Raw genomic sequence first — 24,728 nt, forward strand, 5'->3', positions numbered from 1 at the left:
GCAACGATTAGCATAAACGGAAACAAGTTATTATTTGCAGTTTTAGAAAGAAAGGTATAAATGATAAAGTTAAACACTAAAACAAATAGTAAAAACCCAACAGAAAATTCATATATTTCAGTATCATCAAATCAATTAAATTCATCTAATCAATCAAATTCATCTAAATTCAGTTACTAGATCTAAACATCTATCCATTTCTTAAGAAAAGGCTACATTTTTAAATAGCCTAAGTATCCAAATAACAAATAACAAACTGATCCCATTCACACAAGAATTCACAATATAACATGATTTTAAAATCTCACTGTGATGAATTTATATGCCAAATGGAAGGAATTTAATGTTTAATTCCCATAAATTAATCCTGAAACATCCACTCTCAAGATAATCAAAATCATTCTTTTTTGCACAATACATCTGACTAAAACTGTACTGTGGATATTTAGTATGAAAATATTGATCGTGGATAGACAATAACACAAAATATAGATGATTTAGATGTTCTTCTGACATGATTCTGGAATGTGATCAATTGGAATGTTGGCGTTGCCATAAATTTTAAGCCCATATCGGCAGGCAAGACACAGCCGATTCATATGGATTCGCATCATAAGATTAAAATGAAGCCACACAAAAAGCAAGATAATATGTTAAATAAACGACATACCTTTTGTTTTGTCCTGATATTGCGATCCGTGATGTTGAAGGAGTTTTCAGTCACATTTAAATTAAATCCAGCGACGCAATCGTCCAGCGAAATGTTTAAAAAAAACACGAACGGAAGCCCGAATGATTTTTCTTCATCAGCTAGAAGCCTGAGGAATTCCCTCTCTGACAACCAATACAAATCTGCATTTTAATCCCCACCCCCCCCCCCCAAAGTCTCCGGAATCGCACGCACAGGCAGTGGCAGATTTGTAGCGCCGCTGATGGTAGGTTTTGTAACAACGCTACATGATTGCAACTGGGATTGTGAGGGAAGCATTCTGTTTCTGTTACTTTTGATTAATTGATTTATTGAAAGATTACCGCATGGAAACAGTCCCTTCGACCCACTGAGTCCATACTGACCATCGAACACCCGTTCACACTGGTTCCATGTAATCCCACTTTCTCATCCACTCCCTACACACTAGGGGCAATTTACAGACGGCCAATTACTCAACAAACCTGCACGTCTGGGATGTGGGAGGAAACCGGAGAACCCGCAGGAAACCCACACGATCACTGGGAGAACGCGCTCTCTCCACACACCGACAGCACCTGCAGTCAGGATTAAACCTGGATCTCTGATACAGTGAGGCAGCAGCTTTATGCCAACTGCTCTACTGGGCAGCCATTTTGTAGAAATCTTCATTTTAAACTTAGGCAGGCTGCGTGATTTCTGAGCTGGTCCACTGCATTTGAATAATTGAGCTGTTTTTTTAAAACCAGTCAGTAAAACTGAAAATAAAGCATAAAAGCCAGTTAATTAACAGGTTTCTCTTGGTCTTCAGGCTCTATGGTGCAACTTCAGCATACCACAGGACAAGACTCAATGTGCAGAAGGTAAATTCCCACTCTGATTCGCGATCGATTAAACATTTAGTTTTGAATTTGAGGATTAAAGAATCCAATCATCGTGGTCCATGAGGGTACCAATGACATAGGTAGAGTGAGGAAAGATGTACTGCTCAGGGAATTTGAATAGCTAGGCTCAAAATTGAAAAGTAGAACCAAAAAGGTAATGATCCCTGGATTGCTACCTGAGCCGCGTGCAAATTGGCACATGGTCGAGAAGATGAAGGAGATGAAAGCGTAGCTCAAAGACTGTGGAAGTAGTGGGTTTGAAGTTATGGGACATTGGCACCAGTATTGGGGAAGGAGGGATCTGTTCCGATGGGGCGGACTCCATTTGAATGAACCCTGTTGGGACCCGAGTCCTGGCAAACCGTGTAACCAGGGCCGTGGATAGACTTTCAACTAAATAGTGGAGGGGTGGGGTCAACAAATTGTAAGTGTAAGGGTGAAGTTAAAGGGAAAGACGGTGCAGGAGAGGTTACAGAAGTCTCCATAATGAATGAATTAATATTGGCCAAGTATTCACATACAAGGAATTTGCCTTGGTGCTCCGCCCGCAAGTGACAACATGAAATACAGTGACAGTTAGGAATGACACATAAAACATTAAACATTAATAATAAAACACTATTAATAATTTAAAACGTTTAAGAAGCGATATGAGAGTAAGGTCAGGTAAAATCAAGACCGAACTGAGAGGAGGGGAGGTGAAAATCAAATTAAAGTTATATTTGACTGCGCGTAGTATAAGGCACAAAGTGGATGAGCTTGTGCTAGAGATTGGTAGGTATGATGTGGGCATTACAGCAAAGTGGCTGCAAGAGAATTGGAGCTGGGAGCTGAATATTCAAGGTCACATATCCTACAGGTAGACAGGTGGGCAGAGCAGGTGGGGGTAGCTCTGCTGGTATGGAATAAAATTCGGTCCTTAGCCAGGGATGGCACAGGATCTGAAGATGTAGAGTAATTGTGGGTAGAGCTGAGAAACTGCAAAGGTAAAACTACCCTTTTATACTATTCTTATAACAAATGTAAAGCACTTTGGCCAACGAGAGTTGTTTTTTTAAATGTGCTATATAAATAAATGTGACTTGACTTGACTAATGGGAGTGGTTTACAGGCCACCAAACAGAGGCCAGGAACCAGGGCACTAGCTACATCAGTAACTCAGATCGACATGTAAGAGAGGCAATGTTACGGTGGTCACGTGAGATTTCTATATGCCGGTCGACTCCAATTAAAGCTCTTTCTTCCTCAGCTCAAGAAAAGAGGGAGAGGTGTGTTTGCATCGTCCAAAAATCCTGTGTGAACGTGCACACCATGGACGGGAAGGACTACATCGCCCCATTACCTTTCCAGGTAGTTAATAATATTCATAAGCATTTAGACTTTAGAGATACAGCATGGAAACATGCCCACCAGTGATCATCCCGTACACTGGCACTATCCTACACACTCGGGACAATTTTTACCGAAGCCAATTGATCTAGAAACCTGCACACTCCCTGGAGTGTGGGAGGAAACCGGAGCACCCAGGGAAAACCCACGCGGTGACAGGGAGAACATACAAACTCCATACAGACAGCACCCGTAGTCAGGATCGAACCTGGGTCTCTGGCGCTTTGAGACCAACGTTGTGTCCTAAACCAGTTTTTCCCATTATCCTGTATCTGTACACTGTGGTCATCTTGAGTGTAATAATCATAGAAACATAGAAATTAGGTGCAGGAGTAGGCCATTCGGCCCTTCGAGCCTGCACCGCCATTCAATATGATCATGGCTGATCATCCAACTCAGTATCCCGTACCTGCCTTCTCTCCATACCCTCTGATCCCCTTAGCCACAAGGGCCACATCTAACTCCCTCTTAAATATAGCCAATGAACTGGCCTCGACTACCCTCTGTGGCAGAGAGTTCCAGAGATTCACCACTCTGTGTGAAAAAAGTTCTTCTCATCTCGGTTTTAAAGGATTTCCCCCTTATCCTTAAGCTGTGACCCCTTGTCCTGGACTTCCCCAACATCGGGAGCAATCTTCTTGCATCTAGCCTGTCCAACCCCTTAAGAATTTTGTAAGTTTCTATAAGATCCCCTCTCAATCTCCTAAATTCTAGAGAGTATAAACCAAGTCTATCCAGCCTTTCTTCATAAGACAGTCCTGACATCCCAGGAATCAGTCTGGTGAACCTTCTCTGCACTCTCTCTATGGCAATAATGTCCTTCCTCAGATTTGGAGACCAAAACTGTACGCAATACTCCAGGTGTGGTCTCACCAAGACCCTGTACAACTGCAGTAGAACCTCCCTGCTCCTATACTCAAATCCTTTTGCTATGAAAGCTAACATACCATTCGCTTTCTTCACTGCCTGCTGCACCTGCATGCCCACTTCAATGACTGGTGTACCATGACACCCAGGTCTCGCTGCATCTCCCCTTTTCCTAGTCGGCCACCATTTAGATAATAGTCTGCTTTCCTGTTTTTGCCACCAAAATGGATAACCTCACATTTATCCACATTATACTGCATCTGCCAAACATTTGCCCACTCACCCAGCCTATCCAAGTCACCTTGCAGTCTCCTAGCATCCTCCTCACAGCTAACACTGCCCCCCAGCTTAGTGTCATCCGCAAACTTGGAGATATTGCCTTCAATTCCCTCATCCAGATCATTAATATATATTGTAAATAGCTGGGGTCCCAGCACTGAGCCTTGCGGTACCCCACTAGTCACTGCCTGCCATTGTGAAAAGGACCCGTTTACTCCTACTCTTTGCTTCCTGTTTGCCAGCCAGTTCTCTATCCACATCAATACTGAACCCCCAATGCCGTGTGCTTTAAGTTTGTATACTAATCTCTTATGTGGGACCTTGTCGAAAGCCTTCTGGAAGTCCAGATACACCACATCCACTGGTTCTCCCCTATCCACGCTACTAGTTACATCCTCGAAAAATTCTATAAGATTCGTCAGACATGATTTACCTTTTGTAAATCCATGCTGACTTTGTCCAATGATTTCACCACTTTCCAAATGTGCTGCTATCCCATCTTTAATAACTGACTCTAGCAGTTTCCCCACTACCGATGTTAGACTAACTGGTCTGTAATTCCCCGTTTTCTCTCTCCCTCCCTTCTTAAAAAGTGGGGTTACGTTTGCTACCCGCCAATCCTCAGGAACTACTCCAGAATCTAAAGAGTTTTGAAAGATTATTACTAATGCATCCACTATTTCTGGAGCTACTTCCTTAAGTACTCTGGGATGCAGCCTATCTGGCCCTGGGGATTTATCGGCCTTTAATCCATTCAATTTACCCAACACCACTTCCCGGCTAACCTGGATTTCACTCAATTCCTCCAACTCCTTTGACCCGCGGTCCCCTGCTATTTCCGGCAGATTATTTATGTCTTCCTTAGTGAAGACGGAACCAAAGTAGTTATTCAATTGGTCCGCCATATCCTTGTTCCCCATGATCAACTCACCTGTTTCTGACTGCAAGGGACCTACATTTGTTTTAACTAATCTCTTTCTTTTCACATATCTATAAAAACTTTTGCAGTCAGTTTTTATGTTCCCTGCCAGTTTTCTTTCATAATCTATTTTTCCTTTCCTAATTAAGCCCTTTGTCCTCCTCTGCTGGTCTCTGAATTTCTCCCAGTCCTCCGGTATGCTGCTTTTTCTGGCTAATTTGTACGCATCATCCTTCGCTTTGATACTATCCCTGATTTCCCTTGTTATCCACGGATGCACTACCTTCCCTGATTTATTCTTTTGCCAAACTGGGATGAACAATTTTTGTAGTTCATCCATGCAGTCTTTAAATGTCTTCCATTGCATATCCACCGTCAACCCTTTTAGAATTAATTGCCAGTCAATCTTGGCCAATTCACGTCTCATACCCTCAAAGTTACCTTTCTTTAAGTTCAGAACCATTGTTTCTGAATTAACAATGTCACTCTCCATCCTAATGAAGAACTCAACCATATTATGGTCACTCTTGCCCAAGGGGGCACGTACAACAAGACTGCTAACTAACCCTTCCTCATTACTCAATACCCAGTCTAAAATAGCCTGCTCTCTCGTTGGTTCCTCTACATGTTGATTTAGATAACTATCCCGCATACATTCCAAGAAATCCTCTTCCTCAGCACCCCTGCCAATTTGATTCACCCAATCTATATGTAGATTGAAGTCACCCATTATAACGGTTTTGCCTTTGTCGCACGCATTTCTAATTTCCTGTTTGATACCATCTCCAACTTCACTACTACTGTTAGGTGGCCTGTACACAACACCCACCAGCGTTTTCTGCCCCTTAGTGTTTCGCAGCTCTACCCATACCGATTCCACATCCTCCAAACTAATGTCCTTCCTTTCCATTGCGTTAATCTCCTCTCTAATCAGCAACGCTACCCCACCTCCTTTTCCTTTCTCTCTATCCCTCCTGAATATTGAATATCCCTGGATGTTCAGCTCCCAGCCTTGGTCACCCTGGAGCCATGTCTCCGTGATCCCAACTATATCATAGTCATTAATAGCTATCTGCACATTCAACTCATCCACCTTATTACGAATGCTCCTTGCATTGAGACACAAAGCCTTCAGGCTTGTTTTTACAACACTCTTACCCCTTATACAATTATGTTGAAAAGTGGCCCTTTCTGATTTTTGCCCTGGTTTTGTCTGCCTGCCACTTTTACTTTTCACCTTGCTACCTATTGCTTCTACCCTCATTTTACACCCCTCTGTCTCTACGCTCACACATTTAAGAAACCCTTTCCCTTTAACTCCATCCTCCACTATCCCATTCGACACCCCACCCCCCTTATTCAGTTTAAAACCACCCGTGTAGCAGTGGCAAACCTGCCTGCCAGAATGCTGGTCCCACACCTGTTAAGATGCAATCCGTCCCTTTTGTACAGTTCCCCCTTACCCCAAAACAGATCCCAGTGATCTAAGAATCTAAATCCCTGCCCCGTGCACCAGTTCCTCAGCCACACGTTCAGGTCCCGTATCTCCCTGTTCCTGCTCTCGCCAGCACGAGGAACTGGAAGCAAACCGGAGATAACAACCCTGGAGGTCCTGCTTTTCAGCATTTTTCCGAGCTCTCTAAAGTCACGCTGCAGAATATTCATCCCCTTCTTTCCGACATCGTTTGTGCCGACATGCACTACCACTTCCGGATGTTCACCTTCGCCCTTGAGGATTTTCTGCACTCTGTCCGTGACATCCTGGATCCTGGCACCAGGAAGGCAGCACACCATCCTCGCATCCCGTCTGTTGCCGCAGAAACCCCTGTCCGTACCTCTCACAATGGAGTCTCCCACTACAATGGCGTTGCCTGCCTTAGGCCTTTTTGGTTTTGGCTCAACAGCCCTATTCGCATCACAAGCCAGTCCGTCGCCCAGTGTAAACACCTCTTCTGTCCCGACAGCTTCTAAGTGGGTGAACCTGTTCACAAGAGGTACAACACCCGGGGACGTTGGCATTCCATGCTTCCCTCCCGTTCTCACTGTCTCCCACCTTCTCTCTTCCAGTACCTTAGGTGTAACAATCGTACTGTAGGACTTGTCGAGGAACGACTCCGTTTCTCGGACGAACCGGAGGTCATCCACTTGCTTCTCCAGTTCCCCAACACGGTCCTTCAGGAGCTCTACCTGGATGCACTTCTCGCATTTGTAGCAGCCAGAGGCACCAGCGGTGTCCTTGACCTCCCACATACTGCAAGCATCGCACTGAATCAGCTTGCCTGACATTTCCTTCTTTCGTCTCCTCGCCGAAGACTCTCGAGCCAAAGACTGACAGGGCACTTCCCTCACAAGGCCGCTCACTCACAAGGCCGCCCACTCAGAGCAGTCTTGCTTAAATTGACTGATAAATTGCCTGATTTACCAATTTACAAACCAAATTCCTCAGTTTTCAACTGTTTTCCCAGAACTGACTCACTTCTCTCATCCCACTTGGGCTAGAGCCAATCAGTCGTATCTCTTTCTAAACTCCTGCTGCTGTTGCTCCCAACACTACAGCAGTTCTGAGTCAAGTCTGCCTGTCCTTGGCCTTTACTTTAACTGTTTTCACTTCTCTCCTCCCACTTGGGCTAGAGCCAATCAGTCGTATCTCTTGCTAATCTCCTGCTGCTGTTGCTCCCAACGCTACAGCAGTTCTGAGTCAAGTCTGCCTGTCCTTGGCCTTTACTTCCCGCTGAGTGGACAGACGCAACAAAAAAGCTTTCTAGTGTACCTGGGTGACAATAAAGTAAACTAAACCAAACTGGCAATAACATCCGTGCAAATTTGTCCACTGCATTAAGTAGAATAATTCTGCGTTGTCTATAAATAATGAGTTTGTTGTTTGAACTATTCGAAATAAGTACAGTGCATTCAGAAAGTATTCAGACCCCTTCATTTCTTTCACATTTTGTTACGTTACAGCCTTATTTTAAAATGGATTAAATTTTTTTTTTTTAAATCATCAATCTACACACAATACCCCATAATAAAAATGTGAAAACAGGTGTTAAGAAATGTTTGCAAAGTAATTAAAAAGATCCTGCAAAAGTGAAGGGGTCTGAATACTTTCTGAATGCACTGTGGGTTAAATATTCACTGCTTATTCCACTTGCCCCACAAGGTTTTTCTCTCGTGCTGCAAATTTATTAGTGAAGTAATATCTTGTCATCTCTCGCTAGGTTGCAGACATTTGGGCTACTGCATTTGGGCTAATGTTCGAGCGCAGCAATCCTGTTCTAGAGTTACCTTTAAGTCCCCTGAGGTAAGCATGCGATTAGCACCAAAACACATGCACACACCTGACCCAGATTGATTCAACAAATTCCCCATGCAAGTTTAAAACTGACTTTGCCTAGTTTTCCCAAGCTGGGATATGGATGAAGATGGACCATTTGGTCTTACTCTTGTTTGCTTCACCTTATTGTATTTGGATGGAATACAGGCCCTTCGACCCACGAAGACTACGCTGACCAACAATTACCCTGTACACTAGCACGATCCTACACGCTAGGGACAATTAACGTACAAACCCGTGCGTCTTTGGAATGTGGGTGGAAATCAGACACCCAGAGAAAACCCATGCCGTCACAGGGAGAACGTACAAACTCCGTACAGACGGCACCTGTAGTCAAGGTCGAACCCAGGTCTCTGGTGCTGTGAGGCAGCACCTCCACCGCTGCGCCACCTTACCGCCCCCTTACCGCCCACCATGTAGTCCCCTCATAATTGTATAAAATGTTTGGCTCGCCTCTCGATTCCATGGAAGTAAACTTTACCGATACCAATCTTGCCATCCGACACTGTAGCATCCACTCTGTTGCAATGAGCAAGTGTCCCGTATGCTGGGGCGAGTGCTGTTGCAGTGTTGATTTTGATGCCTGTTGCCGTTGTGTGGTTGCAGGGAGCCGTTGCCCACCATGTTCAGCATGCTGCACCCACTGGATGAAATTGCACCCGTTGTTTGCAAACCAGGAGGTAAGGACCGCAACGTGTACCGTTATTTTGTAGAAACAAAGAACTGCAGATGCTGATTAACACCCACCACGATTAGCAAAGTGTCCAGAAATAGTCGCATTCAAGAGGCACTGTATTTTGCCGCCATTTTCCAAGTCCAGTCCGCACTCTGGTTCTTATGAGCGGTGCACGATCTAGGCAAGCCCCAGGCCGCTGCAGGCCTCCAGCTGTCACGCGACTAGCGAAACAATGTCCCACTCCTCGCCCGTCCTCCTTTGATGCACGGGGGCCGACCTCCAGGGCGGAGTAGGCCAGAACCCGGTTCACTGTCCTACCAGCTTTGCTCCTCAATGGACATGTCTGTCGTCATCGCCAGCTCCATCCTCCCAGTCTCAAGTCTTGAAGGGACGAGCAGACATTTAAAGAACATTGGGACAGGTACATGGATAAAAAAGCTTTCGAGGGATATGGGCCAAATGTGGGCAGGTGGGACTAGCTTGGATGAGGCATCTTGGTCGGCATGGACATGTTGGGCTGAAGGCCCTGTTTCCGTACTGTATGACTCGGTGACGATGAGTGATTCCCAACAGCTATGACCTTGGTGGGTGAAGCTTCAGTGGGTGGTGGTAAAGTTCAATTCCAAAATGCTCAGCAGGTCAGAATTTAAGGAGGTGCAAAAATCGCGATGGTGATGGGGAGGAAGGAAGAGATTAACGATTATAGAGAGGGTGGTTCTCTGGAGGTACCGATAAGAATCTTAAGACTGAAGTACTGCTCAAGTTCAACGCAGCTGTGATGGGTGAACAGGCCTTGACATGAGTTTTGGGAGTTGCTGAGGTTATAGTGAAGGCGTGACCATGAGGGCCAAAGTTCATTGTCTGGTGTGACTTCCCGATTCTTAGCAGTCCGGTTCAGTTTCAGGTATTTACCATGATGAGGGATGAAATTGGCTACTGTTGGTTAGTACTTACTAGGAGGAGTGTCTGTTCATCAGTTACTGTATATCAGACAAAACAGTAAAATCAAACAGCTTGCAGTGGTATGGAGACATAAGGAGCCGCAGATGCTGGAATCTTGCGTAGAACATACAGTGTTGGAGGAACTCTGGAGCATCTCTGGAGGAAAGACACAAAAGGCTGGAGTAACGCAGCAGACAGCATCTCTGGAGAACATGGACAGGTGGCATTTTGGGTCAGGACCCTTCTTCAGACTGATGTGTTAGATGCGGCAGGAGTGAGGTTTAGCAGGCTCGGACTTTATTCCTCAGATCGATGATCTTATTGAGGTCTACAAAATCATAAGGGGAATTGATTCAGCTACCACGGGTAAAAGACTGTGCATTCACCCGTATGATTTTAATAGGAACACTTCTGGCATCCGATCTCAACACACTAGCTGCAGTTTACAGAGGCCATTTAACTTACAAATCACTCTCAGTCATAGTCATCCAGCACGGAAACATACATCGTTCTCTGCAGTAAGCTGGATCTCTTGATTTAGATTTGTAAGTTAATTAGCTTGGTATATAATTGTGTAGGATAGTGTTAATGTGCGGGGATCGCTGGTACATGTGGACTCTTTGGGCCAAAGGACCTGTTTCCACGCTGTATATCTAAACTAAAATATTAAGACTCAATTTAATTATAATTTAATACATTCAATTGTAAATATATGCCAATTTAAAATGCTTGGCAAAGTCACAAAGGAATGAAGTTAACAAAGACTGGAAATTTTAGAGATGGCAAGAGAAATAAATTTGTAATATTTAAATGTAAAAATTGCAATTAATGGGTGAATTACAAAATTACAAAAATAAAATAGCATTTTAGATTAGTAATGTTTATGCAGGCACATATTGCAGCTCGAATTTTAGAAGACTGCGGTAGGGTTGACGGCGCCAGAGACCCGGTTTCAATCCTGACTATAGGTGCTGTCTGTTCGGAGTTTGTATGTTCTCCCAGTGGCCACATGGCTTTTCCCCGGGTGCTCCGGTTTCCTCCCAAATTCCAAAGAGTTGCAAGATTGTAGGGTAATTGGCTTATATATTTTTTTTAATTCCCCTAGTGTGAAGGATAAAAGTAGATAATCGCTGGTCAGTTTCAACGTTGTAGTTTGAAACTGAACATAGAATAGTATAATAATAATAATAATAAATTTTATTTATGGGCGCCTTTCAAGAGTCTCAAGGACACCTTACAAAAATTGAGCATGTAGAGGAAAAACATGTAAGGGGAATGAAATAAATAGTAGAGACATGACTAGTACACAAAGTAAAGACAGAATTCAATACAAAACACAGTATGAGGCAATTAATGCACAGATGAAAAGGGAGGGGGACGTGGGGCTAAGGATAGGCAGAGGTGAAGAGATGGGTCTTGAGGCGGGACTGGAAGATGGTGAGGGACACGGAATTGCGGATCAGTTGGGGGAGGGAGTTCCAGAGCCTGGGAGCTGCCCTGGAGAAGGCTCTGTCCCCAAAACTGCGGAGGTTGGACTTGTGGATGGAGAGGAGACCGGCTGATGTGGATCTGAGGGACCGTGAGGGTTGGTAGGGGGAGAGGAGGTCAATGAGATATGGGGGGGCCAGATGGTGGAGGGCTTTGTAGGTGAGGATCAGGATTTTGTAGGTGATCCGGTGGGAGATGGGAAGCCAGTGAAGTTGTTTGAGGACTGGAGTGATGTGATGCCAGGATTTGGTATGGGTGATGAGTCGGGCGGCTGCGTTCTGGACCAGTTGGAGTCGGTTGATGTAGGTGGAGCTGATGCCAAGGAGAAGTGAGTTGCAATAGTCCAGTCGGGAGGAGATGAAGGCATGGATGAGTCTTTCAGCAGCGGGCGGTGTGAGAGAGGGTCTGAGTTTGGCGATGTTGCGGAGATGAAAGAAGGAGGTTTTAATGACATGGCGGATGTGAGGCTGAAGGGAGAGGGTGGAATCAAAGATCACGCCAAGGTTGCGGGCCTGGGGAGATGGGGAGACAGTGGTGCCGTCGATGGTGAGAGTGGGGTTATTGATTTTGCTGAGTGTGGCTTTGGAGCCTATGAGGAGGAATTCTGTCTTATCGCTGTTGAGTTTGAGGAAATTATGTTGCATCCAGGTTTTTATAGCTGACAAACAGGAGTTGATATGGGAGAGGTGGGGGGATTTGGTGCCAAGGTAAATCTGGGTGTCACCAGCGTAACAGTGGAAGTCCAGATTGAAGTGGCGGAGTATCTGACCAAGGGGGAGGATGTAGATGATGAAGAGGAGGGGGCCGAGTACGGAGCCTTGGGGAACGCCTTGAGTGACTGCGGCTGTAGCAGAGGTGTGGTTGTGGAGAGAGATGAAGTGGGATCTGTTGGAAAGGTAGGAACGGAGCCAGCTGAGTGCAGAGCCTTCAATGCCGAGGTCTTTGAGTCTGGTGAGCAGGATGTTATGGTCCACTGTATCGAAGGCTGCGCTCAGGTCGAGGAGGATGAGGATGTTGAGGGAACCAGTGTCAGCAGAGGTGAGGAGGTCGTTGAGGACTTTGAGGAGAGCAGTTTCTGTGCTATGGAGGGGGCGAAAGCCAGATTGGAGGGGTTCAAGTAGGTTATACGCAAGGAGGTGGGAATGAAGTTGCGATGCAATGATACGCTCCAGGGTTTTTGAAAGAAAGGGGAGGTTTGAGATTGGGCGGTAGTTAATGAGAGAGGAGGGATCAAGACCAGGTTTCTTTAAGATTGGTGTAACGGCAGCAGTTTTGAAAGCGGAGGGGACAATTCCTTGGGACAATGAGGAGTTGAAGAGATTAGTGAGGTAGGGGCAGAGAACGGGGAGGCAGGACTTCAACAGGGGAGTGGGGAGAGGGTCGAGGGAGCAGGTAGTGGGAGTATAGCACTGGAACAGGCCCTTCGGCCCTAATGTCTATGCCGAGCATGATACTAAGATATGTAATCTCTGCCTGCAACATGATCCATAGCCCGCTATTCCCTTCATATCCATGTGCCTATCTAAAAGCCTCTTAAACAGCACTATCGTATCTGCCTCTACCACCCCCGGTGAATCTGTGTACTGGACTCTTTCTGCAAATTACAGGGGTGTTCAGAAGTTATGGGGAGAAGGCAGGTGAATGCGATTAGGAGGGAGAAGATAGATCAGCCATGATTGAATAGCGGAGTAGACATGATGGGCCGAAGGGCCTAATTCTGCTCCTATCTCTTATGACTATCAATTCAACATTTCGATAATATTTCGAAAGGACAACCCAGAGCCGTTGTCTATTGAATGAGCTGTGACAGAATTAAAATCCTACTTTCTCCCTTTCAGGGTGTGCGGCCAGCGTGACAAGGGTGCAATATGTTGCTGACTACACCATGAAAATAGTTTTCTCCGGCACAGCACCTTCAATCATCTTGACCTACGACACAGTACAGTGCTTGCACACAGTCTGGGCACTACGCAAAATTAAAACAGAGGTAACTTTTCTGCAGAGTAATTTTGTTTTCATTCTTCTCCATATGATCTGGTTCAAGGTGGTGCAGTGGGAGAATTGCTGCCTCACAGCGCCGGAGACCCGGGTTCCATCCCCACTACGAGTGTTTGTACGTTCTCCCCGTGAGCTGCGTTGATTTTCCCCAGGAGCTCCAGTTTCCTTCCACACCTCAAAAGACGTACAGGTTTGTAGGTTAATTGGCTTAGTAAAATTGTAAATTGTACCTAGTGTTTGGAGGATAGTGTTAGTTTGTGGGGATTGCTGGTCGGCGCGGAGTCAGTGGTCTGAAAGGCCTGTATTTCTAAACTAAACAAAATTAATCTAACTTAAACAGTTACTGCAGGGATTTTTTAATGTTGTCTTGGGCTCCAGAACTCTGTGTTCATTGATAGGAAAATTGGATACTTTTTAGTTTGCTTTAGAGATACAACGCGGAAACTGACTCTTCGGCCCACTGAGGCCACGCTGACCATAAGGGATAGGAGCAGAATTAGGCCATTCGGCCCATCAAGTCTACTCCCCATTCAACCATGGCTGATCCATCATCCCCTCTTAACCCCATTCTCCTGCCTTCTCCCCATAACCCCCGACAATCATACTAATCTATCTATCTCTGCTGTAAAAATATCCATTGACTTTGCCTCCGCAGCTTTCTGTTGCAATGGATTCCACAGATTCACCACACTCTGATTAAAGAAATTCCTCCTCATCTCCTTCCTAAGGGAACGTCCTTTAATTCTGAGGCTATACCATCCTAGACTCTCCCACCAGTGGGAACATCCTCTCCACGTCCACTCTATCCAGGCTTTTCATTATTCCACCAGCGATCACCTTGTACACGCGCATTATCCTGCACACTAGGGACAATCTACAATTTTTACCAAAGCCACTTAACCTACAAACTTGTATGTCTTTGAAGTGTGGGAAGAGACTGGAGCACCCGGAAAAAACCCCATGGCGAACATGCAAACCCCGCACAGACAGCACCCATATTCAGGATCAAACCCGGGTCTCTGGCCCTGTAGGGCAGCAACTCTACTGCTGCGACACTGTGCCGCCTGGATAGAATAGAAATTCCTTGATTCAAGAGTGTTTAATTGTCATATGGAGCATAATGGAGCAATTACAGATCCATGCTGCAGTTTATCAGGCCCATAATCGCAATAACACACAGATAATAATCTATAATAATCCAAAATACAACAATTAACCGTAATACTAGGTAACAATAACAGTGCAAAAACTGATGTCTGCAGTTCAACCAAAGATAGTCCATGGAAGTTCATAGTAGCTAAGGTTAATGTTGCTGGAAGAAGCTGTTCTTCAACCTGTAGCCACCATTTTCAAGCTCCTGTATCCACTTCGCGATGGTAGGAGTGAAATGAGAGTGTGGCCAGGATGGTGTGGGTTTCTGATGATGCTGGCTGCCTTTTTAAGCCAGCGTTTCCTAGAGATCGCTTCGATGGTGGACAGGTAAATACCCATGATGGACCGGACAGTGCCCATCACTCTCGCCCTCGTTCCTCAAACTACGCTGTGATGCAAGCAGTCAGTAAGCTCTCGACCATACACCTGTAGCTGTTCAAGAGAGTATTCGTCGACATGCTGAATCTTCTAAGGATCTTAATCTATCCAATGGGCAGGATAGAAGGGGGTGATGTTAAATAAAGAACAGGATTACCAAGGTGATCAAAGAAGTTTTCCAGATTCAGGAGCAGCTTCTTTCCTACAACCATCAGGCTATTAAACACAACAACCTCCAAATAAGTAATATATATATCGGACCTGTTTATTATGATGTAGCAAGTTCCAGTAGATTGTCCACAGACCTGGCATGATACCTGCTTACAAGAATTACAGCTCTGGCAGTAATTATATTTTCCATCAACAGGAGCAAAACACAGTTCTGAGACATCCCAGCACATCGGGGACTCCTCAGCAGATAGCTACCAGCAGTTCGTTGACTGCTCACCTCAGAAGCGTCTCCAAGGGCGAGTCACCCATCGCCTCGCCGTTTCAAAACTTCTCCTTCCCCAGCCAGAACAGATCCACGGCCTCGCCAGGCACCCACTCTCGCTCGCACTCGCCTTCCATCTCAAACATGGCCGCCCTGAGGTGAGCGGTTTTCAGTGTGTGTTTGGAGAGATTGATGGGGGAGGCTTAACAAGGGCTGGCCTTTGGATGCAGCGATTCCTGCACCGGACTGGTGGGGTGATGTGGTGTTTATTTCTTAAAACGAAGCAAATAGTTTTGGTTCTGACATGAAAACAAATGGCCTCCCATGCATGCATCTTCACAGTGCAGTATAACGGCTGTCTGTGTGAAGTTTGCGCATTCTCACTCTGACCGCGTGGGTTTTCCCTGGGATTTCTCCAGGTGCTCTGGTTTCCTCCCATATTCCAAAGTCGTGCAGGTTCGTGGGTTAATTGGCTTCTGTAAATTGTCCCCCGTGTGTAGGATAGAATTAGTGTACGGGCGATTGCTGGTCGGCTCGGACACGGTGGGTCAAAGGGCCTGTTTCCGCGCTCTTATCTCCAACCTAAACCAAAGTAAATTAATAGCTCCAACCTGTCCCATCCTTCATTCAGGACACTATCCCTTTCACACAAGGGTTATGAAGTATTTGATTTCAGTCCCAAGCAGTTTAGTTTAGTTTAGAGATACAGCATGGAAACTGGCTGCTGAGTCTATGCCCTATCCTGCACACTAGGGGCAATTTACAGAAGTCAATTAACCTACCTATCCGCACGTCTTTGTGATGTGGGAGGAAACCAGAGCACCTGGAGAAAACCCACGTGGTCACAGGGAGAACGTGTGAACAGACAGCACCGGAGGTCAGGATTGATCCGGGGTCTCTAGTGCTGTGAGGCAGTGACACTACCACTGTGCCACCCAGTCTGTGAACGGGACCCTGCTTTTGAAAATTCAACCCTTTTGAAGTCAGCAGAACTGATTTTATTTTTCAGAAATGCACTGAACATCCATGATCATATGGTACTTGCAAGATAAATCATCAAGGACATAACTCCATCCCTTGGCCATTTCCTTTCCATTTTGCTTTCTCTTCTTTCCCCATCTCATTTTATTTTTTTCCACAAGTGGACACTTGTCATCCCAAATCTCCATGTGTTTCAGAATTTAAAAAAAAGCTCTTCTTGAGCTTTTGTTTTGTCAATGGTTGGTTCACTCTTGCCCTCGTGAGAGGCAGCGTACATCCCCGTACCAACACCTTCTACAAAGCACCATGCAGATAAACACAATTCCCTCTTGCGTCTGTTCAAAATCTTGCCATTTGTACTCAATGTAACTCTGGCAACAGAATCTTGCTTCCTCCATTTGCTGTGTGCGAAGGTAAGAGGAGGGGAGGGAAGGTGGGAGAAATGAACCTACGTCTCTCTCTCTCTCAGTCTCTCTCTAGCTTTACATTACACTCCTCTCCAGCCTTTGTCACTTACTGCGGCGTGGAGGTGCACAGGGAAGAAAGATGGGAAGGGGTGGTGTTACTGAAAATTGGAGAATTTAAAGTTCGCACCATTGGGTTGTAGGCTATCCAAGTGGAGTATGAGGTGCTGTTCCTCCAGTTTGCTTGTTGCCTCACTCTGGCAATAGGAGGAGGGTCAGGGCAGCAAAGTCAGAATGGGGAGGGGAGTTCAACTGGTTAGCAACCAGGAAAACAGGAGGGCTTCAAGAAGATACTAAAGAATTCAGTTGTATCAAGAGAAGGAGGCGGTCCCTAAAGAGGCAGACCACTCTAGAGGGCCTTACTAACCAATCAGATTATGGTCCAGTTTAATTTAGTTTAGTTTAGTTCAGAGATACCGCACGGAGACAGAGTCCGCACCAACCAGCGATCCCCGTACACTATGCTACACACGAGGGACAATTTACAATCTTTACCAAAGCCAATTAATCTACAAAACTGCACGTCTTTGGAGTGTGGGAGGAAACCGGAGCACCCAGGGAAAACCCACACGGTCACAGGGAGAATGTATAAAGTCGGTACAGACATCACTCGTAGTCAGGATCGAACGCGGGTCTCTGGCGCTGTGGGGCAGCAACTCCACTACTGTGCCATTGTACCGTCTTTCTATACTATAATGGGCTACAGTGTAACGTTGAGCAGTATCGCTGGCAACAAGGGCGATCCATCCAGCAGGACTTGGCAGACCGATATACGTTGGAGTTTTGTGCCTTCTGTAGATCATCGCCTGCCCTCTGTAAACGTTGTCATGTTTTTCCTTGCCTTCCAGCCGCTCTCACTCCCCTTCGCTGGGAGCTTCAGCATTCTCTGGCATTCAGCGATTCAACCTATCGAACTACACTCCTTCTCCAAAGCGTGGCCGTAACTCCCATTCCCCGAACAGCACCCTCAGTGACTCCCTGCTCGTGTCTGAAACGGAGCCGGTCATTCCAGAGTTGTGTCTTGAGCACCTGTGGACGGAAAACATGCCCAACATGAGGTCAGTCAAGAAACTTTCTTTACGACTTTAGAGATACAGCGCGGAAACAGGCCATTCGGCCCACCGAGTCCGCGCCGACAAGCGATCCCCGTACACCAGCACTATCCTACACACTAGGGACAATTTACAATTTTACCGAAGCCAATTAACCTACAAACCTGCACGTCGTGGGAGTGTGGGAGGAAACCGTACCACCCGGAGAAAACCTGCCTCAGCTACCTCCTTTGGCAGCTCGTTCCATACACTCATTCACTCTGTGTAACAAAAGCTTCCCGACTCCTAATGTCAGGCTGGCTGCCCTGTAATTTCCTGGTTTATCCCTTTTGCCCTTCCTGAACAAAGGAACAACAATGGCTATTCTCGATTGTTCGGGGACCTTGCCCGCGGCAGAAAAAGATCAAGGATCTTGGTCAAGAGCCCAGCCATCTCCCCCCCCCCCCCCCATGTTTTCCTCAGTTTCCTGGAACAGACGACATTATGCACTGGGGTCTTATCCACCCTAATATTTTTTAAAGAGACCAAACACTTCATCCTCCTTAATAGCGACATGCCCTAGAATATCAACATATCCCTCCCTGATTTCACTATCATCCATAACTTCTTGTGAATACCAAGGCAAAGTACTCATATGGGATCTTGCTCACTTCCTCTGGATGCTCATCTGGAGCAAGAGGAAACGGGCAAGGCCCTACATGACCTCTTTTCCCTGAGTGTCTTGACCCTTTTCCTAGCTACCCTCTAAGTTTTAATATCAGTAGAACCTGTCTTGGTATTCATAGTCATAGAGTCTTACAGTGTGGAAACAGGCCCTTCAGTCCAACTTGCCCACACAGACCACCATGCCCCATCTACACGAGCCCCATCTGCCTGCCTTTGGCCCATATGCCTGTAAAACGTATCCTATCCATGTATCGGTCTAAACGTTGCAATAGTATCTGCCTCAACTACCTCCTCCGGCAGCTCGTTCCATAAACCCACTTATCTTTGTGTAAAAAAAAGTTATCCATCTTGTTTCTGTTAAATCTTTCCCCCCTCACTTTAAATCTCTTGTTTCTCGATTCCCCTTCTATGGGCAAAAGACTCTGCATTTACCCGATCCACAATCCATTGTTTTTAGTTTAGTTTAGAGATACAGTGCGGAAGCAGGCCCTTCGGCCCACCGAGTCCATGCTGTCCAGCGATCCCGGTACACTAGCACTACACAGGAGGGCAATTTTTACTGAAACCAATTAACCTACACACCTGCAGGTCTTTAGAGTGTGTGAGGAAACCAGGGGAAAACCCACGTGGTCACGGGGAGAAGGTACAAATTCCGCACATGCAGCACGTGTATTCAGGATTTGCTGTTGTTATTTTAGTTTAGTTTACAAGGCGGAAACAGGCCCTTCGACACACCGAGTCCATGCCATCCCGCGATCCCCATACACTAACACTATCCTACAAACACTAGGGACAATTTACAATTATGCCAATTTATAATTAAACGACAAACCTGCATGTCTTTGGAGTGTGGGAGGAAACCGGAGCATGCAGAAAAAACCTGCGCAGGTCATGGGGAGAACGTACAAACTCCGTACAGACAGCACCTGTATTTGGGATCAAACCCGGGTCTCTGGCGGCGTGAGGCAGCACCGAGTGCGACTATGCCGCCTCATTTACATGATCCATAAGTGTTGATTTGTGCTTTCACAGGGAGAAGAACTCTCAGGCCACTAAAGTGTTTCTCACCAGTGATCTCTGTGGTCAGAGGTTCCTGTGTTATCTGGTGGAGTCTCGGCATCAGCTGAGGTGAGTGTGTTTCCTGATGAGCTGGTCAAAAGTACACGATGCGATAAACTTCTGTCCAATTAAAAAATAATTTTTTGAAAACATTGTCTAAAAGTACAATACCTGAGGTCTACAATGAAGCAAGTGGTGATGGTAAGAGCATAATGGTCTCTCACGCTGTGTGGCAGCAACTCTACCGATGCACCACTGTGCTGCCCTGTTGACTTGAACCTTTTCCTGACGTGGAATACTTTGGGTTTTACATCAAACAATTGGGTTGCAGCTTGCATTTGTTTTTCTGTATGGTTTAATTTGGGCACTCGGAAACATAATACGTTCCCAACTATATTGCACTGTACTCCAGTGCTGCTTTGATTATGGTATAATTTTATATCTTTTTATTAAAGGTCAAAGTGTCAATTTTTTGCATATTTATTCAATTGCCATGTAAGTGCATAAGGCATTGGAGCAGAATTAAGCCATTCTGCCTATCGAGTGCTCTGCCATCAATCATGGCTGATCTATCCCTCTCAACCCCATTCTCCTGCCTTCTCCCCATAAGCCCTGACCACCCTTAATAATCAAGAACTTGTTAATTACTGCTTTAAAAATACCCAATGAATTGGCCTTCACCGCTGTCTGTAGCAATGAATTCCACAGATTCACCACCCTCTGACTAAAAAAAAATTCCTCCTTGTCATTCAGAAGATACGTCCTTTTATTCTGAGGCTGTGCATTCTGGTCCTAGACTCTCCCACATGGAAAAATCCTCTCCACATCCACTCTATCTTGGCCTTTCATGACTCAGTAGGTTTTAAGATCTCCCCCTCATCTTTCTAAACTCTATGTAAAACATAGAGGGAAAATTATTCTAACCCAGGGAACTTGTTTTAAGAGCTCCACTTACACATCCTTGATAGTATCTGCATCACAAATTCTAATGTGAAATTTGATGAGATTTTAAGATTGGACAATTCACTTTATATTTGTCGTGGTGCTCTCCATTTAGTTTAGAGATAGAGCAGGGAATCAGGCCCTTTGGCCCTCGTCCGCGCCGACCAGTGATCCCTGCACACCTACACTATCCCACACACGCAAGGGATAATTTACAATTATACCAAGGTAATTAGCCCACAAACCTGTACGTCTTTGGAGAGTGGGAGGAAGTTGGAGATCTCAGAGAAAACCCACACAGGTCACAGGGTGAACGTACAAACTCCGTAGAGACTGCACCCATGGTCAGTATCGAACCCGGAATCGAATCTGTGGCGCTGTGAGGCAGCAACTCTACCGCTGCGCTACCATGTCGCCCGCATCCCATCTGGTATTCAGTGTTTGGAGATGCTGGTCGCCTGGCAACCTTTGAATTGACGCATCTGCTTAAACCCTCAACAGGTGTGTGAAATTTGAAGAAAGCAACGATTTAACTCAGCTCATTTTTGGAACTGTTACTGTCATACAAGCAAAGGATGCTGCCCCTCTGGAGGTGAGCTGTGAATTAAATCCATACAGAACGTGTAACGTACAAACACGATGGCTGATAGCAGTACCAATCCCAATGTGTCCTCCAAATTGTCCTGCAGTCTGTTGTGTCTCCAGGTAATAAATCTGGTCAGAATGTGGTTCTGGAAAAACTGCATTGTTTTGTTGATGCTGATGAAGTGATGTGGTTTCCAACATCACCTGAAAATTATATGACTTAAAAATAATTATAGCTGTCTATTTTGTTAAGCTGAATATTTCCGATATCTGGCGTTTATGCATTGGGTTCTTAGTATTGTCAGCATCCAAAAATCAAATAAATCTGCACATACTGGAGATGTAAAATAGACCAGAAAATGCTGTAAATACTCAGTTGGCCTGGCCACAATCTGTGGGAAAGAGAAACAGAATTGACCGTTTAGTTTGAATATACACGAGTGGTATTTTACTCTCTTGACATATTTTGCCAAGTATTTTGCTCCGGTTTCCACCTACTCTCCAAAGATGTACAAGTTTGTAAGTTAATTGGTTTTGGTAAAATTGTAAATGATCCCTAGTGTGGAGGATAGTGCTAGTGTATGGGGTGATCGCTGGTCAGCGTGGGCTTCTTCTTCTTCTTGCGTATGGCGTGCACAGCCTAAAGTTGTAGGACAACTTGTTCTATTTGATCTTATTTGATTGTGCATGCCAGATTGATTGCATTCGTCGAAACAGGGCGGACCACGTGAAGGTTGCAATCTCTCACCCCAGCATGGGCTGAAGGGCCTGTTTCCGTGTTGCATTTCTAAACTAAGCTACTCATTGAGCAGATAACCCTGCTCACAGCTTCTCCCCATGGTCACCCTGGTTGCACCGTGTGCTTCAGAGGTATTTTCCCTTGTAACTTAGCAAGCTTCTCTCCCTCCCATTTCTGATGAAGGCTCATCAATTTGAATATAGGAGCAGGGAGGTTCTACTGCAGTTGTACAGGGTCTTGGTGAGACCACACCTGGAGTATTGCATACAGTTTTGGTCTCCTAATCTAAGGAAAGACATTCTTGCCATAGACGGAGTACAGAGAAGGTTCACCAGACTGATTCCTGGGATATCAGGACTTTCATATGAAGAAAGACTGGATAGACTCAGTTTGTACTCGCTAGAATTTAGAAGATTGAGGGGGGATCTTATAGAAACTTTCAAAATTCTTAAGGGGTTGGACAGGAAGATTGTTCCTGATGTTGGGGAAGTCCAGAACAAGGGGTCACAGTTTAAGGATAAGTAGGAAATCTTTTAGGACCGAGATGAGGTGAATCTGTGGAATTCTCTGCGACAGAAGGTAGTTGAGGCCAGTTCATTGGCTATATTTAAGAGGGAGTTAGATGTGGCCCTTGTGGCTAAAGGGATCAGGGGGTATGGAGAGAAGGCAGGTACAGGATACTGAGTTGGATGATCAGCCATGATCATATTGAATGGCGGTGCGAATAATAATAATAATAATAATAATGCATTTTATTTGCTGGCGCCTTTCTGGACACCCAAGGACACCTTACAGGACATAAAATCACAATACATTTATCAATATTAAAATCAAGTTGATTAAAAACAAAAAAAAAAAAAACAAAAAAAATACACAAAACATTTTAAGTCATTAAAATCAGGGTGAACATGGTGGAAGTTATGTCGGTATGCTAATCTAAACAGGTGTGTTTTGAGTTGTGATTTGAATTGATTGATAGTGTCCAGGTGACGGATGGGAGGTGGGAGAGTGTTCCAGAGACGTGGGGCAGAGCAGCTGAAGGCTTTGGCACCCATGGTGCTGAGTCTAAATGTGGGGACAGTTAAAATTGCAGCTGAGGAGGAACGAAGTGACCGGGAAGGAGTGTATGGTAGCAGCAGGTCAGAGAGGTATTGGGGAGCAAGGTGGTGTAGGGCTTTGAAGGTCAGCAGTAAAATCTTGTAGTTAATCCGGTGGTGCACAGGGAGCCAGTGGAGCTGAGTGAGGATGGGTGTGATGTGGTCCGATGATCTGGTGCGGGTGATGATCCGGGCTGCAGAGTTCTGAATGCATTGGAGGCGATGAAGAAGTTTATTGGAGGTGCAAGTGAGGAGGGCGTTGCAGTAATCGATGCGGGATGTGACCAGAGCGTGGATGAGGACTTTTGTATTGACTTTGGAGAGGGAGGGGCGGAGTCTGGAGATGTTGCGGAGATGAAAGTATGCAGAGCGTGTGATATTGCTGATGTGGGGGCCAAAGGAAAGTGTACTGTCCAGAATGAGGCCGAGACTTAGGACATGGGAGGAGGTGGGTATGGGTGAGCCATCAACTGAAATGGTGAACGGGTGGGTTTTGGAGAGTGTGGACTTTGAGCCAATTAGCATGATTTCTGTTTTATTTCCATTGAGTTTTAGAAGGTTGAGTGACATCCAGTTGCTGATAGCTTGAAGACAGGTGGTGAGGGCAGTTGGGGGAAGGGAGGTGTTTGGTTTTGCGGAGAGGTAAAGTTGTGTATCATCGGCGTAGCAGTGAAAATTGAAACGCCTACTCCTGCACCTATTTTCTATGTTTCTAATGGCAGAGTAGTCTTGATGGGCCGAATGACCTAATTCTACTCCTATAACTAATCTAAAATAAGACCAGGAAATGCTTGAAATACTCAGCTGATCTGGCCGCATCACTGGGAAGAGTTAATGTTTCAGGTTGACAAAAATGCTGGAGAAACTCAGCGGGTGAGGCAGCATCTATGGAGAGAAGGAATAGGCATCGTTTCGAGTCGAGACCCTTCTTCAGAAACATCGCCTATTCCTTCTCTCACCCGCTGTTATTCTCCAGCATTTTTGTTAACCTTTGATTTTTCCAGCATCTGCAGTTCTTTCTTAATGTTTCAGGTTGATTATATATGAGTGACATTGGTATTTTTTTTAACAAGTTTTTTATTTTATTTTCGAGGAACTTTAGTTTAGAGATACAATGTGGAAATAGACCCTTTGACCCACCGAGTCCACTCCCAACCAACAATCACCTTTTCATTAATTCTATGTTATCCTAGTTTTGCAACACATTCAGGGCATTTTTGCAGAAGTCAATTAGCTTGAACCTATGAACCTGAAACATTACTATGAACAAATCTGTGAGACATGATTTCACCTGCACAAAGCCATGCTGTCTATCCCCAACCAGTTCTTAGTTTATCTCACCACGACCAGTTATCCTCAGGTCCCAGTCAACATGAGACAATGCGGGGGGGGGGAAGATTTAATGGGAGGCTGAGGGGTAACGTTTTTTCACAAAGGGTAGTGGGTGATGGAAGAAGCTGCTGGAGTAGGTAGTTGAGGCAGGAACTATTGCAACTTTAAAGAAACATTAAGACAGGTACGGTGGCGCAGCGGTAGAGTTGCTGCCTTACAGCTCTTGCAACACCGGAGACCCGGGTTTGATCCCGACTATGGGTGCTGTCTGTACGGAGTTTGTACGTTCTCCCTGTGACCTGCGTGGGTTTTCACCGAGATCTTCGGTTTCCTCCCACACTCCAAAGACGTACAGGTTTGTAGGTTAATTGGCATTGGTGTATG

The 24,728-nt window shown here is 45.4% G+C and overlaps 1 protein-coding gene across 1 annotated transcript in view; it reads left to right on the forward strand.

The window, feature by feature from the left end:
• The first annotated feature begins 957 nt into the window (after positions 1-957).
• Positions 958-24,728, forward strand: part of anapc1 (anaphase promoting complex subunit 1) — a 100,909-nt gene continuing 77,138 nt past the window's right edge. Inside the window, exons 1-10 of the mRNA XM_033020496.1 lie at positions 958-975; positions 1,482-1,551; positions 2,822-2,922; positions 8,245-8,327; positions 8,967-9,040; positions 13,305-13,453; positions 15,362-15,585; positions 17,721-17,930; positions 19,623-19,718; positions 21,093-21,183. Of these exons, the coding sequence (XP_032876387.1) occupies positions 958-975; positions 1,482-1,551; positions 2,822-2,922; positions 8,245-8,327; positions 8,967-9,040; positions 13,305-13,453; positions 15,362-15,585; positions 17,721-17,930; positions 19,623-19,718; positions 21,093-21,183 (1,116 nt within the window). The remainder of the gene's footprint in view (positions 976-1,481; positions 1,552-2,821; positions 2,923-8,244; positions 8,328-8,966; positions 9,041-13,304; positions 13,454-15,361; positions 15,586-17,720; positions 17,931-19,622; positions 19,719-21,092; positions 21,184-24,728) is intronic.

This window comes from Amblyraja radiata, chromosome 5 (genome assembly GCF_010909765.2).
Source record: "Amblyraja radiata isolate CabotCenter1 chromosome 5, sAmbRad1.1.pri, whole genome shotgun sequence".
Classification (NCBI taxonomy): Eukaryota; Metazoa; Chordata; class Chondrichthyes; order Rajiformes; family Rajidae; genus Amblyraja; species Amblyraja radiata.